This window comes from Myodes glareolus, chromosome 3, assembly GCF_982192425.1.
Source record: "Myodes glareolus chromosome 3, mMyoGla1.1, whole genome shotgun sequence".
Lineage (NCBI taxonomy): Eukaryota > Metazoa > Chordata > Mammalia > Rodentia > Cricetidae > Myodes > Myodes glareolus.
The window spans coordinates 743,834-762,040 of NC_142028.1; the positions used below are offsets into that span (position 1 = coordinate 743,834).

General features: G+C 35.9%; 1 protein-coding gene across 3 annotated transcripts in view; it reads right to left on the reverse strand.

Moving 5' to 3' along the window:
- Window positions 1–14,436: 14,436 nt before the first annotated feature.
- LOC125399285 (olfactory receptor 4C6-like) overlaps window positions 14,437–18,207 on the reverse strand; it is a 71,234-nt gene continuing 67,463 nt past the window's right edge. Inside the window, exon 2 of one of the 3 annotated variants that reach the window (XM_087903809.1) lies at window positions 14,437–14,645. In XM_087903809.1, coding sequence (XP_087759935.1) covers window positions 14,437–14,645 — 209 coding nt within the window. The remainder of the gene's footprint in view (window positions 14,646–18,207) is intronic. The other 2 variants (XM_087903810.1, XM_087903808.1) reach the window with 2 other exon arrangements.

The following is an 18,207-nucleotide window of genomic DNA, read 5'->3' on the forward strand; positions in this document are numbered from 1 at the left end:
AGAATCAACTGTATTTATATTAATAATGAAAATCTTACTTTTCAGTTATATGATTAGAACAGCAATGGCCTGAGAATGGTGGCTTGGTTCCTTCTAGAAAATGGGAAAATGGATGTATCCTTTAGTAAATATAAAGATATTATTTTGTTAAAGAAGACATAGTAGGAAGAAGTGAATATTTATCTCAGTCAAAGTTTTAGAAATTTTGATGGCTTGTGGGTCCATATTTAGAGAAAAAAAACTTAGATTCAGAGTTTGTAATGTTTATCTTCTCTCAAATGACTTCCTTTAGTATAGATTCTTTTCTTCCCAGATGTGGTAATGTTTTGTCATAAATTTTCCATTAATATCTTCTTCAATCAAAGAAATGTATTATATTCATAAATTGATAGATGTTTTCATTCAAGGTGCAGTCATTGTATATCATTTTTGAGTGTGTGTGTGTGAATGAGTGAACATATTTTTGCATGTTCTTTCTTTTCATGTACTCCTTGTTTCTTTATGAAATTTTTGTTAGTTCTTAATAAATTTCATATCATGCATCCCAATATCTCTCATTCCCTTCCTTACTACTACCCTCTGCCTTTTCAATCTCTGCTGCGGGAGCTCCTTCCGCTCCTTCAGCCAATAGCCGCTGAGATACCAGCCCACTGGGGCATGGTCTCTCTTTAAAACAGCAGCGGCTGTCCTTCATTCTCTCTCCGGCTTCTGGCTAATCGACCCCTTTCCTGATTGCGCAGAGGGGCTGTTGTCTGGGATGGTAATCTGTAAGTTTTTTCCCTTTGAATAAATAACCATACTATTAATCATAATTCCAAACTGGTGTGGGATTGTTTGTGACTTACGCCTTCAAATCTCCCCTCAAATATATATAAAATCTTGGTATGAAATGGATGGTATGGTGTTGCCTCCTGAGTCACACAGTATACTCTTTAGTTAACATACCTTTACTTATAAATGTTCACTACATTGAGTCATTGGTCTGGATCGAGGCCCCTGGCTTCAGCTATGCTGTTGAAAGTCGGCTCTCACTGGGTCTCTTCTTGGATATCCTGTTGTTGCCTTGTGTCCTAGTGATCCTGTAGTTTTGGTTCTGCAGATCTGCCCCCATGTTCTAGAATTTCCTAGTTAAGATAGTTGTTGGGATTGGGCTACTTATTAGTCCTTGTTCTAGGCCTGGCTAGTAGCTGGGTTGGTCATCCCGTCAGCTTTTCCTTATTGTTAGCATCCAGAAGAGCTCTCCAGCACTGCCCTGCCTAGCTCAGATCAAAGAGAAGAGATCAAGGAGCAGTACCATTTCTCCTGCTCTCACAGCTCGAGTCCAGCTCACCTGTACTCACATAACCAGAGCCAGTTCTACTGTTTTGATCAGATGAGGTACAGGGCATAGTATCCGATTACTGTACTTCCTGAGGAGCAGACACGGCTCTTCTGTTCTCATGCCTCTGAGGTTGACTCTCCTGCCTGTCATAGGCACGAATAGATGAGGAGTGTTGTGGAATTTTCCTTTTTCTCTGTAAAAATGTGTCACTGTGGTTGGTTTGTTAAAGAGCTGGATGGCCAAGGCAGGGAGAGGTTAGACATGACTTCTAGGGACAGAGAGGTGTTGAAGTAGAAGAATAGTGAAGTACCTAGCCAGATGCACAGGAAGCAGGATGTGCAGGACAAGATAGGTAAAAGCTATGAGCTTCATGACTGGATGCTAACAATGAGGGGTAGGATCAGCTCTCCTACCCTCATGATTCTGGGACCATTTTTTTCTACCCTGCTGTAGGTGTCACGGGATCAGGTACTAGGAACTAGGAGGATATCTCTCCTTCCCACACACCAGAGCATGACAGACCAAGGGACTAGCTCCTCCACTCTCGCATATTTAGGGCCAACTTACATGCATCCTCACCAATAGGAACAGTTTTACTCTGATGCCCAGGGGAGGTACAGGTTTGTGCTGTCATCCAAAATGGTGTACCTGGTGAATGGTAGCGCCAATTCTACACAGCCCTATCCTCACTGCATTCAGTGGTATCAGGAGCCATGTTCAGGTTCAGGCAGAGCCAAGGAACAAGACATAGCCCCAGTTACAGTTCAGGAGAGTCTGAGGCCCTGGCCCTGGGTGGCAGTGCATATTACTCAGGTTGGGATGGGCCCAACAGCAACAACCCTCAGGAATCAAGAAAACCACAGGTGGAGGCCTGGGTCCTGAGAAATAGTGTGGTCCTTTGTGGCAACATGGGCCACAGATAACAACAGGGACTCAGGCTGCTGTAGAACCACAGTCACAGATATGGTCCTTGGCAACAACCCAAACTGGATGTCATCGTGGTCTTACTTGGCCCTGCCGGAAAGCTCAGATCAGCATGATCAAAAAAACAGCATCATCCCCAAACACTAGTATGTCCACAGGTCCACTCAACCTTAGATGGTAGTAGGAGCCATAGACATCAACACAGACCCTTGCTGTGGTAGCAACACAGGCACGTATGTGGGCTACTTCTACAGTTTGGGACTGGATGACACCAGGACCCTAGGTTGCATTATAGGTCACACATTTCTGTATGCTTCCCTGTGGCAGCTAGACCCTGTAAGACCGACATGGTCTTAGGTTTCAGCCTGAAAACGCAGTCTTCAGCATGAACCCCATTGGCAACAGGAGTCATGATATCAACTCAAACTCAACCACAACAGAGCCACAGACATGGCCCCTGGCAGCAATCTGGATCAGAAGTTATCATTGTTCTAGGAGGCAGCATAGAAATCCTGGATTTGAATGGCCCCTGTGGAGGCTCATGCCTTGGGCATCAACTTAGTCATAGGTAGTGGCCCAGACTCTGCTATCACCAGGAGCCTTGGTGGGAAAGGGGTAACAGATATCAATACAGACCCCTCACAGCTGTATCAGGGTCATGAGCCAAGTAAGGACCGTTGGAAGAAGCACAAATCAAGACATCTGACCCTGGGTGGCAAGTTGGGCCTGAACCTCAGTTCATTCTTCTCTTCCCTCCACCTCTTCAGATCTGCCTCTCTCCTCAGCACGAGAAGTATTCTGCACCCCCACCCCCACTCCCATTTTGCCACTCTGTACTTACCATGAAGGTGCCCAAACTGCCTGGTGTGGTCGGTGCTGAGCAGGCTCCTGGGTGAAATTCTTTCTGTCCCAAGTCTAGAGACCGGGGCCAAAGCTGTGCTTATCCTCCAGAGTCTGCCAGGCTTGGAAATTCCATGTGGCTCTAAGGTAAAATTCTTCCTGCCTTGAATCTTATTCTTAACAACTAACCAGATAATATATCTGAGTATATAGAGAGATGTGTATATATATACATATAAATTCACATATACATATGTGTATATATATACACAAAAATATATCTACATTTATTATATGTGTGCTAGACAATTTTCATTTAGTTTTGAGATTATGTTCTGTGAGGTTTTTTTTTGTGTGTGTGTTATTACACAGAGCTTTAATAATGTTAAAATAAGTAGAGTGATGTCACCCATGAACAGAAACTCTGAATTTAGGAAGATTCCACTGTTTTTAAATTTAATAATATGACACTTTGGGAAAACATTTCATCTTCAAGCATAAGCATTATACTCACTTTCTTTTCTAATGCAACATTAATAAGATTGATGTGTGTGTGTGTGTGTGTGATTTTAGTGATTAAATTTGTGTTAAGGATTTCTCTGAACTGTGGACTACCAGTGGACTGCTGGAAAGCAAACCTTGTTTTTTTTATAAGATCAATGAATGTTTATAACTGTTGCTCCATCTCTCTAGCAAAGCCATCACTTGAATTTGCACTATATCCTACAGATGAATGTTTTGAATGCTCTTGATTAGGATGCATTGCCTTGGTGAATACTTTAGAAACTGTCTTGTGGAATCTATTTCTGAAAGTATGTTATTAGGTTATAGACTTTGAGTATATGTCTATTTCTGTTTCCTTTTCTGAGATCTCTGGCTCAGTCTGATAAATAATGCCTGGAATAAACATTTCTATTACAAAAGGAAGGAACAGAATGGCTATGTCAAAACAAAATAAAAATAAAGTTGAACAAATATAAAACCCTGTAGCTTTCTTCCAGAATGGAGCGATATGCTGTGAAGATGTGTATTCCAATGGCTTTGAATAGCTTCATTTCCAAGTCTTTGTCTTCTGTTCCACACAGGTTCTTTTTCTTAGACCAATAACAATCTCTTCCTTCAGTTTCCTTATAGGAAATTCACCATTATTGGAATTGAAAAATCAAATGATCACCAGTGCAGCTTAGAGTTGATGACTCCAATGTCACACATTACCTTGTCAGAGGCTGTACAGAATGTGTTCTAATGTAGTTGGAAGTTTTCTCTGTCTTGCCTAGTTCCACCAGACCAGCTTATTTTTTTCCCATCAGTCCCCACAACTGCTAATGAATCATGGAGAGGAAAATATTAAGAATAATTGTTTGGCTGATGGCAGACACATCATTGATTTCCTCGAACAATTAAATCAACCAATTCTTAGTAATCTTAGTATTGCCACACGACTGTGACTTATCAGTCATGTTCTGGTATCTTTCTCCTTTGGCCTCTACATAGTATCTCTCTTCTTGTGTGTCTGACTCACATTCCTCTTGACAGCAGCCTTGTGTTCCTGTATACCTGTTTGAATTTTCAGCCTATCTATATTCTGTATTGCCATAGACAATAAAGCTTTAGTTATCAACCAATGGGGACAATATATATTCACAACATACAGAAGAACATTCTACCTCATCTCCCCATTTTTTTATCAAAGTAAAAAGGAAGGTTTTACTTTAACATAGTGAAATTATATAAAACAAAACAGGTATCAAGCAAGAATTACAGTTACAATATTTAGTCTATTTGTATTTAACAAATTAAGAAAATGCTCCATCATCTATCCTTGCTTTGTGAAGCTAATGCTTTGTGTCTAATTTATCTTTTATCATAACTAAGGAAAACTGATTATAACTTCAATTGTAACTATAGTCTTCAACTCCATCAAAATGACAGAAGGATATAATATTACCTAAGTAAATAGGAAGTGCATTGGAAGCAACTTTCAAAACTCTAAAAATGACAGAGTTATCTGGCTGCCTGGACAGTGACCCAAAGTTCCTCTGTAATATTGGGGCATCCATCATCAGTTTATAGGCCTAGAATATCTCTCAAATTTCTCAGAGAAGCAGGAAATCTGAAGGACTGTCCCACCTATTTAGGCAAAATTCATCAGTCACTTTATTCTGTGTTTTGCAGAATCTCTGGGAGACTCTTATTAAGCAGGAAACCTGGAGAGGACTGTCCCATCTTGATTTGTTAAGTTCAGCAGTCATCTTTCTGCGGGTTCTGCGCGTGCACTCTACACAGCATAGTCAAGCAATCCAGGCCAGTGCAGTTTCTTTTCCCACATGACTAGTTTTTGCCATAAAGAAAACAAACACTTTATGTAGATTCTCTGACGCCAACCATCTTCACTGAAGTAGACTGATAATGCCATGGGCAGACATATCTCATTACTGTGAAAAACCTAAGTCCAGAAAAATTTCAAATGCCATATTCTATGGGTCTTTGAAGCATTTGAAGATTTTCTATCCATCTAAAATATATCTCTGTAAATCAAGAAAACCTAAGTTTGACTACAATAGTTGACTATGAATGTGTATTTCTTAACTCTAAGTTACATTTTTATATGAGCTGCATAAACATTATACCTTAAGAGTAAATATATATAAAGAGTATAACCAAATTCAGCTTTAATTTGTATCAAACCAAAACAAAAATTTATACCAATGTATTCATTTCTATATCATATCCCCTTTTACCTTTAGAACGAAATTGGCTGTGCCCATTAATTATTTATAATCAACACCTTTGAATGAAAATAAACACTTATAAACATATTTTGGTGAAAGATTTTATGTTGTATGGTGTGGTCCACTTGTTCATCCTAGCTTATCTCTGAAATAACAACAAAGAAACTGTGTTAATTAAAACATTGCTTGACCCATTTAGGTCTAGTTTCTTATTGGCTAACTCTTACGTATTGGTTTAACCCATCCCCATTAATCTGTGTGTCGACACATGGAAGTGGCTTACCAGAAATTGTAACCTGTGTCCATCTCAGATCGAGGACCCATGGCTTCTCTCTGATTCTGCTTTCTTTCTTCCAGAATTCAGTTCTGTCCTCTCCACCTACACATAGAAAGAAGGCCCTCCTACAACATTTTTATACTACTCCCTGCTGATTGCTGGGCAGAGATCTTATGGGGACTCTGAGAAAAATTAGAATTATGGTTAAATCTTGGCTGTAGTAGTCTATGAAACTGTATCATCTTAGACAGTTGTGAAGCTGTTCTGGATGTTGAATAACCTGAGTCATTGATCTCATGGAGGCCTCTCAGGGATTCTTAATTGAAATCAAATTAGATTGGAAGGTATCCACAGCTCTTAATCTTCTCTGAAAACAAAAGCAGTACCTCTTTTCCAAGACAACATATTCTTACATCCAAATTGTGAAGTCAAGATATGTTTATGTTGATTTTGCTTAGCAGCTCTTACAATCAAGTATCATTCTGCAATTAGAATATTAACAATCAAAATATTTAAAGTAAACACAATCAATAGTAAATATAATCCAGACTCTCTATGTATTTTCTATATTTATATGACCTACTATATTTTTTACTCTATATTTTTTTAAGGACTTCAGGTTATTACTATTAAATTAATTTTTATCAATGACTTTGTCTATCCTCTATCCTCTTTCACTCAAATCCGGGTGCATTTATCACACACACTGTGATCCATTTAGAGGTCTTCCTTATTTGTTTGTTTGAATCAATTTTAATTGTATGTCTCTTTTTTTCTGACTATTTTTGAGCATTTAAATTTGAAGCAAAATGGTCACTGTGACCCTGGAAGCCAGCTTCACCCTGCTCAGCCTTCCAACATGGTAGAGGTATGTTTACTGGCAGATCTAGGACTACAGAGTGGGAGCTGTGCCCAGTACCCCAACTCTGGACAGAAGCATGAAGCACGCTATCCAGAAAACATTTTTGTGTATAAAAGTAAAAGTTAAATTTATCATGTAACATGATGCATGGCCTGGAAATGCCTCTGTATACTGCAGTGAGAATCTGCCATGCTTTGCTCAAGACTGAATATTTTGGCATTTGTACACCATGACCTGCATAAGAGACAGAACCAGAAAGCTCTCCTTAGTTCTGTTTATTTGTCCTAGAACCACCTTTATTTGCCATGCTTTTTCAGGTCTTATGTGAATGTATGTGCCCTGCATTAAAGCAACAGACATAGCTGGAAGTTTTCTCTGTCTCACCTGATCTCTCTGGACTTGTTTCTTTTCTGCCTTTTGGTCACCACAGCCACTTTTAAAATAATCACCCAGAGATAAATATTAAATATACCAATATAATATCCCAATGGCTCAGGCATATTACTGACTAACATTCAAAAACAAATTGATCCATTGTTATTAATCTATGTATCATCATGTGGCTGTGACTTGCTGGTAATTAATATTCTGGCATCTTTCTTCTTTGTTGGCTATATGGTATCTCTCTTCTTGGGTGACTGGTTTGCAGTACTCTTGATCCTGCCATTGTTACCTTTTACATCTGTTTTGATTTCCTGCCTAGATTTATGCTGTCTTGTCATTGGCAGAAACAGCTTTCATTATCAATGAATGAGAACAGCATATATTCACAGTTACAAAATAACATCCCACCTAACCCTAATAAATTGCTTTGTCTTCTGGTCTTTTATATGAAAACATAGTGAAAAGTTTTATAATACATGTTCATTCACACAAAAGGAAAATCTGCCATGAGTGGTCTAATCTCAGCACTTCAGGTTCTGGGAGAGTGACTTCATCTCCTGAGCCTGTTGACAATGTCCTGCCCAGTTCCTGCAATTGTTAAGTCCCAAAGAAATCACACAGAGGTCTACATTAATCATAAACTGATTGACCCATTAGCTCAGCTTCTTATTAACTCCTATAACTTATATTAACCCATTATTCTTATCTATGTTAGCCACATGGCTCGGTACCTTTTTCAGAGTGTCAATCACATCTTCCTTCTATGGTTGGGACAGGACTGGGGAGGAATGGACTTCCTCCTTCCCAGAATTCTCCTATTCTCATTTACTTGGCTCTACTTCCTGTCTGGTTGTCCTGCCTATATTCCCTGTCTGGCTACTGGCCAATCAGTGTTTATTTAAAACATAATTGACAGAATATAGACAACTGTTTCACACCATGAGCCCATTCAACAGCCTTGTGTTCTGACTAGCTTGCCATTTACATAAACTACAGAAATTTTCTGATTTCTTCTTAAATGGATCATAATATCTATGGAGGAGTATTCTGGTTATTTTATTATTCAGCATAAAATCTCTGAATATGATTAATAATTTTGGGGCTCACAGTCATGATTTTGATAAGTGAAAGAATAATTGAAAGAAATTATTTAATTCTCAAAGTACTTTGTTAAAGAGGGATCTATACATTTTGAAAGAGCTTTTAGCAATAATTTACGACTATTAAAAGAAAACTAAGATATAAAGCCTGTCTCTCTTCTCTCTCTTTGTATATGTGTATATATATAATGTATACATAATGTATATTATATATATATACATATATATATATACATAAAGGAAATCTTGGTGAAACAGTATCAAGCAAATTATTTCTTTTCTATTTACAAACTCATCTGCAAAGACTTTCCCATTCTTCAGTAAAAGTGACAGTGAAAATCAAATATACTTCTTATAGCTTAAGCTAAGATACTTCTTGTACTCTGAATCAAATAAGGGGGGAATTAATTTTTATATTCCATGATAAATATAAACTATCATGTTTATTTTATTTATATGGAATTAAGTTTGATTCATTCATTTAATACATTAGAAAATATTTGCTGATATCTATTAGATATTTTAAGAACAAAGCTTTTATTCTTTTTCTTTTCTTTTTTTAATACTACCACCCTTAACCATATGACCACTCTGGCATCTGAACCAATGTTTTATTTAATGTCATGGTCCCTGTCTGACACTTAAATGTGCTTTAATTTAAGCCACCAATTTTCATGATGAGTTTTTAGCACATATAATATTAGTAACACAAACGAGCTCTAAAATTTATAAGAAATTTAAAAATGCTTCAGTCCTTGATAGTTATATTTGTCGTTCAGTGTCTCATTATTCTTAGAGCCTTCAAGTATTTTGATGCTGTGATTTACAGGCAATATAATAGCATGAAGTAGAAACAGGAAACTTTTATTAAATGTAAAAGTTCAAACTCAAGATTTCATTGCTTTAAAATTTTTCACATTTCTTAGTGTTGGAATTAGTTAAAATTTACATGGGTTTCATTTTATCATTTTCTCTATGCCTAATAGTCTGGTAAATATGGAGTAAGAGAAAACCTCAAACAATAGGATTGGGATTTGAAACACAGTCAGATTCCAGGCAACAACTTTCATGATTATATACAGCTATAATTCTAACAGTTAGCTGTGAGTTTGAGACCACCCTGTTCTTCACAGTTACACCTTACCTCAAACAAAATGGACGAGGACACAAAAAATAATACATTTTTTTAAAAAAAAAACATAATTCTACTTACTGTATATTTTGACTCTGCACCCCTTTTCTTATTTCCAATTTAGATTTTTAAGGAGATAAATAGTGATAATTGGTTGTGATTTTTCTTTGAAATGATCAGATAGTTATCAATGTGCATTTTAGTGTTCTTTGTTGTCCAAGTGTTTATCACATTTTGTGAATTTCTACCTTTCTATTAACATAGTATAAAAGTAGTGATTGTGAGTTTCTTATCTTGCAGTTTTAATTATATTTAGCATTCTTAATGCTATAGTTTTTATCTTTTATTTGATTCATATGTACATATATGTATGTATACACTATGGGAGGCTGGATGAATATATGTATGAATGTATGTGGAATTAATTTTTATGTTTTAAAAACCACAAAGCTATTTATTCAAATTTAACTAAAAATTATATTGACAAATATGAGATATTGCTGACAGTGCTTGTTTAAGTTATACTGTGATTTTTTCACTGCTGTCTTGGTTAGAGCCATCAAACATTACCTGAAAAACCTTAACCTAATCAGTGTGGCGGTTTCTCAGGAAACTGGAAGTCAACCTCCCTCAGGACCCAGCAATTCCACTCTTGGGAATATACCCTAGAGATGCCCTAACATACTACAAAAGCATTTGTTCAACTATGTTCATATAGCCAGAACCTGGAAACAGCCTAGGTGCCCCTCAATAGAAGAATGGTTAAAAAAGGTGTGGAACATATACACATTAGAGTTTTACTCAGCGGTAAAAACCAGTGACATCTTGAATTTTGCATGCAAATGGATGGAAATAGAAAACGCTTTACTGAGTGAGGTAAACCAGACCCAAAAAGAGGAACACGGTATGTATTCACTCATAAGTGGATTCTAGCCATAATTAAAGGTCTTTGAGCCTATTATTCGTGATCCTAGAGAAGCTAAATAAAAAGATCAACCTGAAGAAGATTTATTTAGCTATCCGCCAGGTGGCAGGAAATAGACAAGAGTCCCAGGTAACCTCGGGTGCATGGGGGGTGGGTGGGTGGGAGGGTTGTTGGAAGGGGAGAGGGTTAGAGAGAAGGGAGTAGGGGAGGAATGGGGAAAGCTTGGTGGCCTGGGATGCGGGGGGGAGGGAGGAAGGATGAATATGGGATCAGGGAAGAATATAATTCAACTAAGGGAGTCATTTTAGGGTTTACAGGAGACTTGATTATATATGGGATCCCAGGTCCAAGGAGAGATCCCCAGATTGTTCTCTGGACAGAGGAGAGGGTGCCTGAACCGGCCTTGGCCCATAACCATACTGATGAATATTTTGCTTATCACCATAGATCCTTCATCTGGCGATGGATGGCGATACAGACAGAGACCCACATTGGAGCACCGAACTGAGCCCCCCAAGGTCCAAATGAGGAGCAGAAGGACGAAGAAAATGAAAAAGGAAATAAGGACTGCGAGGGATGCTCTCACCCACTGATACAAGGGGACGGATCTAATGAGAGTTTACCATGGCCAGTTGGACTGGGACTGAACGAGGACGTGATCCAACCTGATTCTCTGAATTTGGCCGGATTCTCTGAATGTGGCTGGCCCAGAGTCTTTCTGAAAAGCCATTGACAATGACACTGGGACTTGTTTCCTCTGCATATACTGGATTTTGGGGATCCAGTCTGTTTGGATACTCACCTTCCTGGACCTGGAGGGAGGGGGGAGGAACATGAACTTCCCACAGGGCAGGAAACCCTGACTGCCCTTAGGGACGAAGAGGGAGGAGGAGAGGGAGTGGGGGGAGTGGGAGGGTGTTGGGAGTAGGGGCGGAAATGGAAACTTTTATAATTTAATAAAATTACTTTTAAAAAATACATATTATTAGGATCTTACCTTGCATATGTAAATCAAATAACTTAATTGTGTATTAAGTTAAAAACAAGAATTATATCACAGACAAAAAACTCAAAGTAAAATAATTCTCAAACACACCATGCCCGGGGAGCACGCCATGTAGGCGTGAGTAGATCCTGAGCTTGAGGACGGCTCCACCAAATTTTGCCCATCTTCCATTTCCAATTGGTGAGGTTTCTCCACACAAGAGCATTTATTAATCAGCCTTGTATTCAGTGAATTTGATACAGAATTGTTTTGTTTAAATGTGATGTGATATTCTGTAAGGAACTCTTCTAGCCAGTCAATAATCCTATGGAACACAAAGAGATAAATATCGAGTAATTGTAATTTTCCCTGAAAAAGTCTAAAATGATTTTCAATAAAAATTCTGCCACAATAATAAAAAAAGAAAAACCTTAGCCTAGAGTTGAGTTCATAGTATATTATTTGAATAGGAATATAATGTTTTGTTTACAGAAAACAGATGTATTTTCTTATCATTAAAGAAGCCAATTAAAATAGTTTTGGATCATAGATCATTAGTATGTTTACATTAAAATTTTCTTGCTGAGGTACCAAGTTGAGATTCATAAAAGATTATTAAATGTTGCAATAGGGGACCCCCAATTTTCAACACAGGACAAAAAGGAAAATCACCAGCTCAATTGGATATATACCATGAGCAATCACAGGAAGATACTAATCACTGTTGCCTTCACACAGTTTAATTTGGAAGACAAGGGCACTCTCACTAAGCTGTTGGAAGATACTGGGACCATTTACAATGAAAAATACAATGACAACTGCCACCACTGGGAAGATAACATCCTGCCTCCTAAATCTGTGATTCTTATTGCCAGACTAGAAAAGGAAAGTCCAAAGAACTTGCCACTAAACTAGGTTATGTGTACAATGCTCAATCTTCTTTACATAAATATAAATTACAAAATTAAAAATAAATAGATATTGGATTGGTTTTACAACCGAATTTTTAACAATTTCTGAAATTGTCCTAAATATATTTCTTTCATTTTGTCAGAAGTATTCTTTTTAGCATTGATGATTATAAATTCACAGTTTCCCTCAACTATGAAAATAGATGAAGATGTTATATTTTGTACAAAACATTTTTTCCAAAATTTATTATATTTGAAAGATAGAAAAGTATATTTTACCCCATGTAAATTTTCATCTCTTGATAAATTGTAAAATTATAAACTAAAGGATTGTTTTAAGAACTTAGATGTTTAAAGAATAAATTCATAAATAACTATTGAGCATTTGATTTATATACTTATTTTATATATTTAATACCAGAAATAATGGACAAGAATTTCTTATACAATGGGTTCCATGAGAAGGAAAGTTTAATAAAACTCTGAGTTTGATAATGTTAGGTTTTCAATATCTTTCTTTTCTTAAGACAATTCTAACAGGATTCATATATGTTGTTAAAATCAATGTATTTTAAGGTTTTATAATATTTCATTATATAAATATATCACATTTTCTTTGCCCAGACATCTGACAATGAACATAACATTTTCTCCCATATTTTGTTATTGTGGGTAATATTTTAAAGCACTAAGACATTCATGAGCTTGTGAGTTTGATTTCTAGAACTTTGCATAAAAATCTGGGATATACTTATTGGATCAAGTGGTGGTCTTTGTAACACTCATGCGGATTTTTAAATTTTTCATGGTATACATCCACAAGAAGGAGGGAAGAGCCTTACTTTTTACAAATCTTTGCCAGTATTTGTTATCTATTGCTGAAACACCATCCTTTCAGCTGACATTGAGCCTCTCATTATGGCTTTGAGCTGTAGTCTTCATGACTGCAGTTGTCATGGAGCACATTTTTCTTTAGATTTTGCACAATGATTTATATTCTTTGGAACAACATACATTCAAATTTTTAGTTTATTTAATTTTTATAAATTGACATCTAAGTAAGAAGTTTGAATATATTTACCAAAATACAATTATATTTTGAATATTGTAATATGTCTAATTCAGGATTAAAACCTTCTTCTTCTCAAAAACTTATCCTCCTTTAAGCTGGTGATATTCCAAATCTTTTTGTATAACATTTTAAAATGTTTAGTATATATTATATGGATACAGAACAGTACAGTTTTCTATATTTGAAACTTTATTAATCAAATCTAGTCTCACCAACTAGATCCATGCCTAGTACCCAGAGACTTTTCTTCTAACAGAAAGAAACAAACAGAAAAACAGAACTATAGAACTCAAAATAGGTGAATGATGAGAACACTCTTATTTGATCACCAAAAGCACTGTGTGTATGAAGAGGTTATCAAATAGATAAAACAATAACTAACCTATAGAATCTGTTCAATTTTATATATTAAATGTATTAGTGTCTATTTCTAATTTGCAGTTACTGGTGAGGGGATGATCACACACATGAATACGTATAAATTAATACACACAAACACACTCTAAAAAATCTTTTCATAAAGAAAGATAGTTAATGAAATTAGGATATATGACAGAGACAAGATTGACAGAGGAGCAGTGGGTTACCACATGATTTGAGTGTACAAGACTGGAGCTTGGAATCTGATCTGACAGATGAAGCTGGAGAGCAGATTAACTCTATATACTTAGCACATTAGACAGGAAATATAGTCAGTTGGAACTTGGCATAAAGGAGAGAGAGAGAGAGAGAGAGAGAGAGAGAGAGAGAGAGAGAGAGAGAGAGAGAGAGAGTGTGTGTGTGTTGTGTAAATTAAACAACCTGAGTTAGGCTCTTCCCATTTGGGGCACTCATTTCTGCTTATCTCAGAGCAACTCAAATTTAGGATTTATTTGTTTCTTCATTGTGTAAATAAAATTTCCATACTGAGGTCATCTAAAGTATTCATTCTATTCTTTTTCCAGTCTATTTGAAGTTGCATTATTGTTGGCTTATTTGTACTTTGACTGAATTTTTCTACTAAAAAATATCTTAATGGCATTTTTCATCTGACTATTTCTCAAGGTGTAGATTAATGGACTTAGCATGGGAGTTATTACAGTATAAAATATAGCAACTTCTTTATAAATGGGCAATGTAGCTGCAGGTCTCATGTACACAAATATGCAGGGTACAAAATACAATATTACCACTATAATGTCATAAAGAATAACAACAACACAGGCTATCTAAAACACTAAAAGCAGTCCTTCTGCAAGACACATGGTAACCAGTGCATGAACATAGTCGTGTTATGAACTATTTCAGAATTATCACATGGACTTAAGTATTAAAGATTCTTTTAAAACAATATATGCCTACTTTCAATGTACCCTCAGCACCATCTCCTCTGAAATTTTGGAACCAAATTATGTTCTGCTTTGTTGCTTTTTATGTAATTACATAAAACATAGGTAACTTTGACTTAGATCAAAATGTTTGTAGCTTCACAATAGTTAGAAAATGCTACTGTTAAATTCTATTAGTGGCACTCCTCCTGCCTCCACTGCTATTAACTTCTCTAGTACTGCTCACTAATGAATACTAGTGTGTTTCAGCCAAGGCCAAAGCTCAGTTTATGGTGCTTGTTTCCAAGATCCTTTTTTACTACAATTCACTAGTACTTTCCCAGTCAGATAATGATTTAACTTTTCTGGCTCTCCATTTTCTGTAAATAAACTGTAGAAAATTTGCTTTTACTTTAATGCTACTGCAATGAACAAGAATACATCCTACTATCCTTTGTGAGTTTAACTGCCTCTAGGAGAATAATTTGAACCCTTTTAAAACTATGATTCATCCCAAACATTCAGCACACTTGAGACTGCCTAGAATATTTACATATCTTGCTCATATTATTAAACTTTTTAGCTATCTCCAGGCAGAATGCAACTAAATAGTTTCAAGTAGTCATAAATACCTAGAACTCTTTCTGGAAGAATAAAGAATAGTTGGTTATATTTTATTGATTAACAGAATGAAATTAAATTAAATTAAAAATAAATAAACATGAGAGTGTATCAATTTTCCCCCAGGAGGTATGATTAACTGTCTCATGAACTAGATGGAATACAGGAACAACGTGACTGAGTTTCTTATCCTGGGACTCTCACAGAACCTACACATGCAGAAAATTATATTTGCTGTTTTTCTGGTCATCTATATCTTCTCTGTGTCAGGAAATTTGCTCAATCTGATCACCATTGCAAGCAGCCAACTGCTGAATTCCCCTATGTACTATTTTCTGGCCTATCTCTCCTTCATTGATGCCTGCTACTCCTCTGTCAGTACTTCTAAGCTGATTGTTGATTCACTCTGTGAAAGGAAGTTCATTCAATTCAATGAATGCCTGACTCAGATCTTTGGGGAACATTTCTTTGGAGGGGTTGAGGTTATCTTGCTTACTGTCATGGCCTATGGCCGCTATGTAGCCATCTGCAAACCTCTGCACTATGCAGCCATCATGAACCAACAACTCTGTAATTTACTTGTGGGAGTGTCATGGGCTGGAGGTTTTCTTCATGGAGGTATACAAATTCTATTATACAGGTATAAGAACAAAAACATTAAATGAGATCACTAAACACTGGCTGTCAACTAAGGGTTCTTTTAAAGACTTCTTGGTTCAGATGTATTCAGATACACCAAACAGATATTTGTCATCATTTTCTACAAATTTTCATATATTTTCTATGTACTATGGTAACAGAAATATTATGTTTTCTGCCTAACATAAGCAGAAAAATTGGTAATGTTAATTACACTCTTTTTGCTTCTTCTAGTTACTTTTATCTCCCAAATTTTAAACTATTATGCACTTCAAATCATTGAACTATATAATCATATTTTCATGTTAAAAAGTCATTTGTCTACAAACTGTCTTGTATATGATTTACTTACTTATACACCATTTCAGAAATATTTTCATTTGATGCAGATTTATAAATAAATCATATAATAGGGTGATACATAATGATATATTTAAATTTTTACTAAATAAGAGAATGATAGCTGATGTGCACTTGGAAGAACTCTTTCATTTTAGCCCACCTTTAGATCATCCTTCCTATATATCATTATATACTAGAGGTGGCAAAACAGTTGGCAAAACTGTGGGAATGTGCTGAAACAGTAATCTAGTACATCATTTAAAGACTGTAGGAATTAAATGAGAGTTCTTGCTCTTCCTCTTCTCACTTACCTTGAATTTATTCCCTGGTACTTCACACACCTTTTTCATCATCTATCTATAAAATGAGAATAAGAATGGTATTGCATAATTTACCATGAGAATTGGCTAAAATGGGAAGACATGCTTAAAGGACTACAATTTCTGTATTTAGAATGAATACATTTACCAGATAAACATAATTGTTAACTTTAGCAGCAACATGGAGAAATGTTTAACCTTCCAAAAACTTAGGAAGAATACTTTTTAATAGTTTCAAAGAAGCTACAGAAATTTGCAATAGTCATAAACACAACCCCAAAATTAATTGTCTGTGTTTGTAATTAGAATAATAAGCTTATTTTTACTCACTCAATATTCATATTTAGGACTTTTGATGTGTGGTCAAGCTAAACTCTGCTCAACTTCATCATTAACCTTAGTTGCTAAAAGAGGTATCCAACGGTAAAGCAGTGAAAGGTGGGTCTAATCCATCTCTTCATCTTTGGGTTACATTATCTAACATTAAATAAATGTAGAATACTTACCAAATTCCATGAAAAGAATGGGTGCAGATGAAACATACTCTATCTTTATTTGACAAACCTTGAAAAAAGAAACTCTATATACAAAATGTCTTAGTATCAACTAATTTTCGCAGTGTTGAAAGATATACCTCGGAGACTCTAGCTCTCAGTGAGTTCTGAGTGTTCAGAAGAGACTTGGGAGGGTGGAGTTTCACAATTAAATCTTGACATTTTTGTGGATATCCTAACAACATATATTAAATAGTATCTCCATAGAAAAATCTTTCCCTCTTTCCTAAAAGATAAGGCTGTTTCACTGACCACATGGAGTTTTGATCTAGAATGGATTCTTTTAAGACACTATGTAGAGATGATATTTGATTTCTAATTCTGGTTCTTCATTCTGAAAACCAATAGCTTGCAAGGTTGCAGAAAATTCTCCATAGAATCCACTCTACTCATGGTGAATCTTGGTGAATGTCTTGCTATGGACATGGGATATGGAAAAAGCCAACATTTGTATCCTGCATTATAAGCGTATTTAAAGAAGTTTCCATGAATTTCAATGATCTTGTTATTGTGCTTTCTCTCCCTGGAATTGATTATCTCCATTGATGGAACGGGTCTGTCTTAGAATTCGTGTTTTTGAAAATATATTTGACTCACCCACTATTCAATAGAGAATAGAATTCCCCATGCAAGGAAAGAAAGCATGTAGTAGATCCCTTCCTCTATCTAATACTGTCTTGTTAAGAATACTGAATGCCATGTAAGCAAGCTACAAGGTCCTCATTCTACTATGAACAATAAGAATGAAGCTTTTCTTGTGATGAATAGGACATGGGGATTACTTTTATTCTTACCAATATGACACTATCTTTACAAGACTGCTTAATATCTAAACTGATAAATGCAAGAACTTGACAATCATTTAAAAGTAATAACTTCAGAAATTTTACACTGACATTTTAAAGACTTTTGTTCTTTTTAAAATCTATACAATTCTCTATATTACATTTATCTCCAAG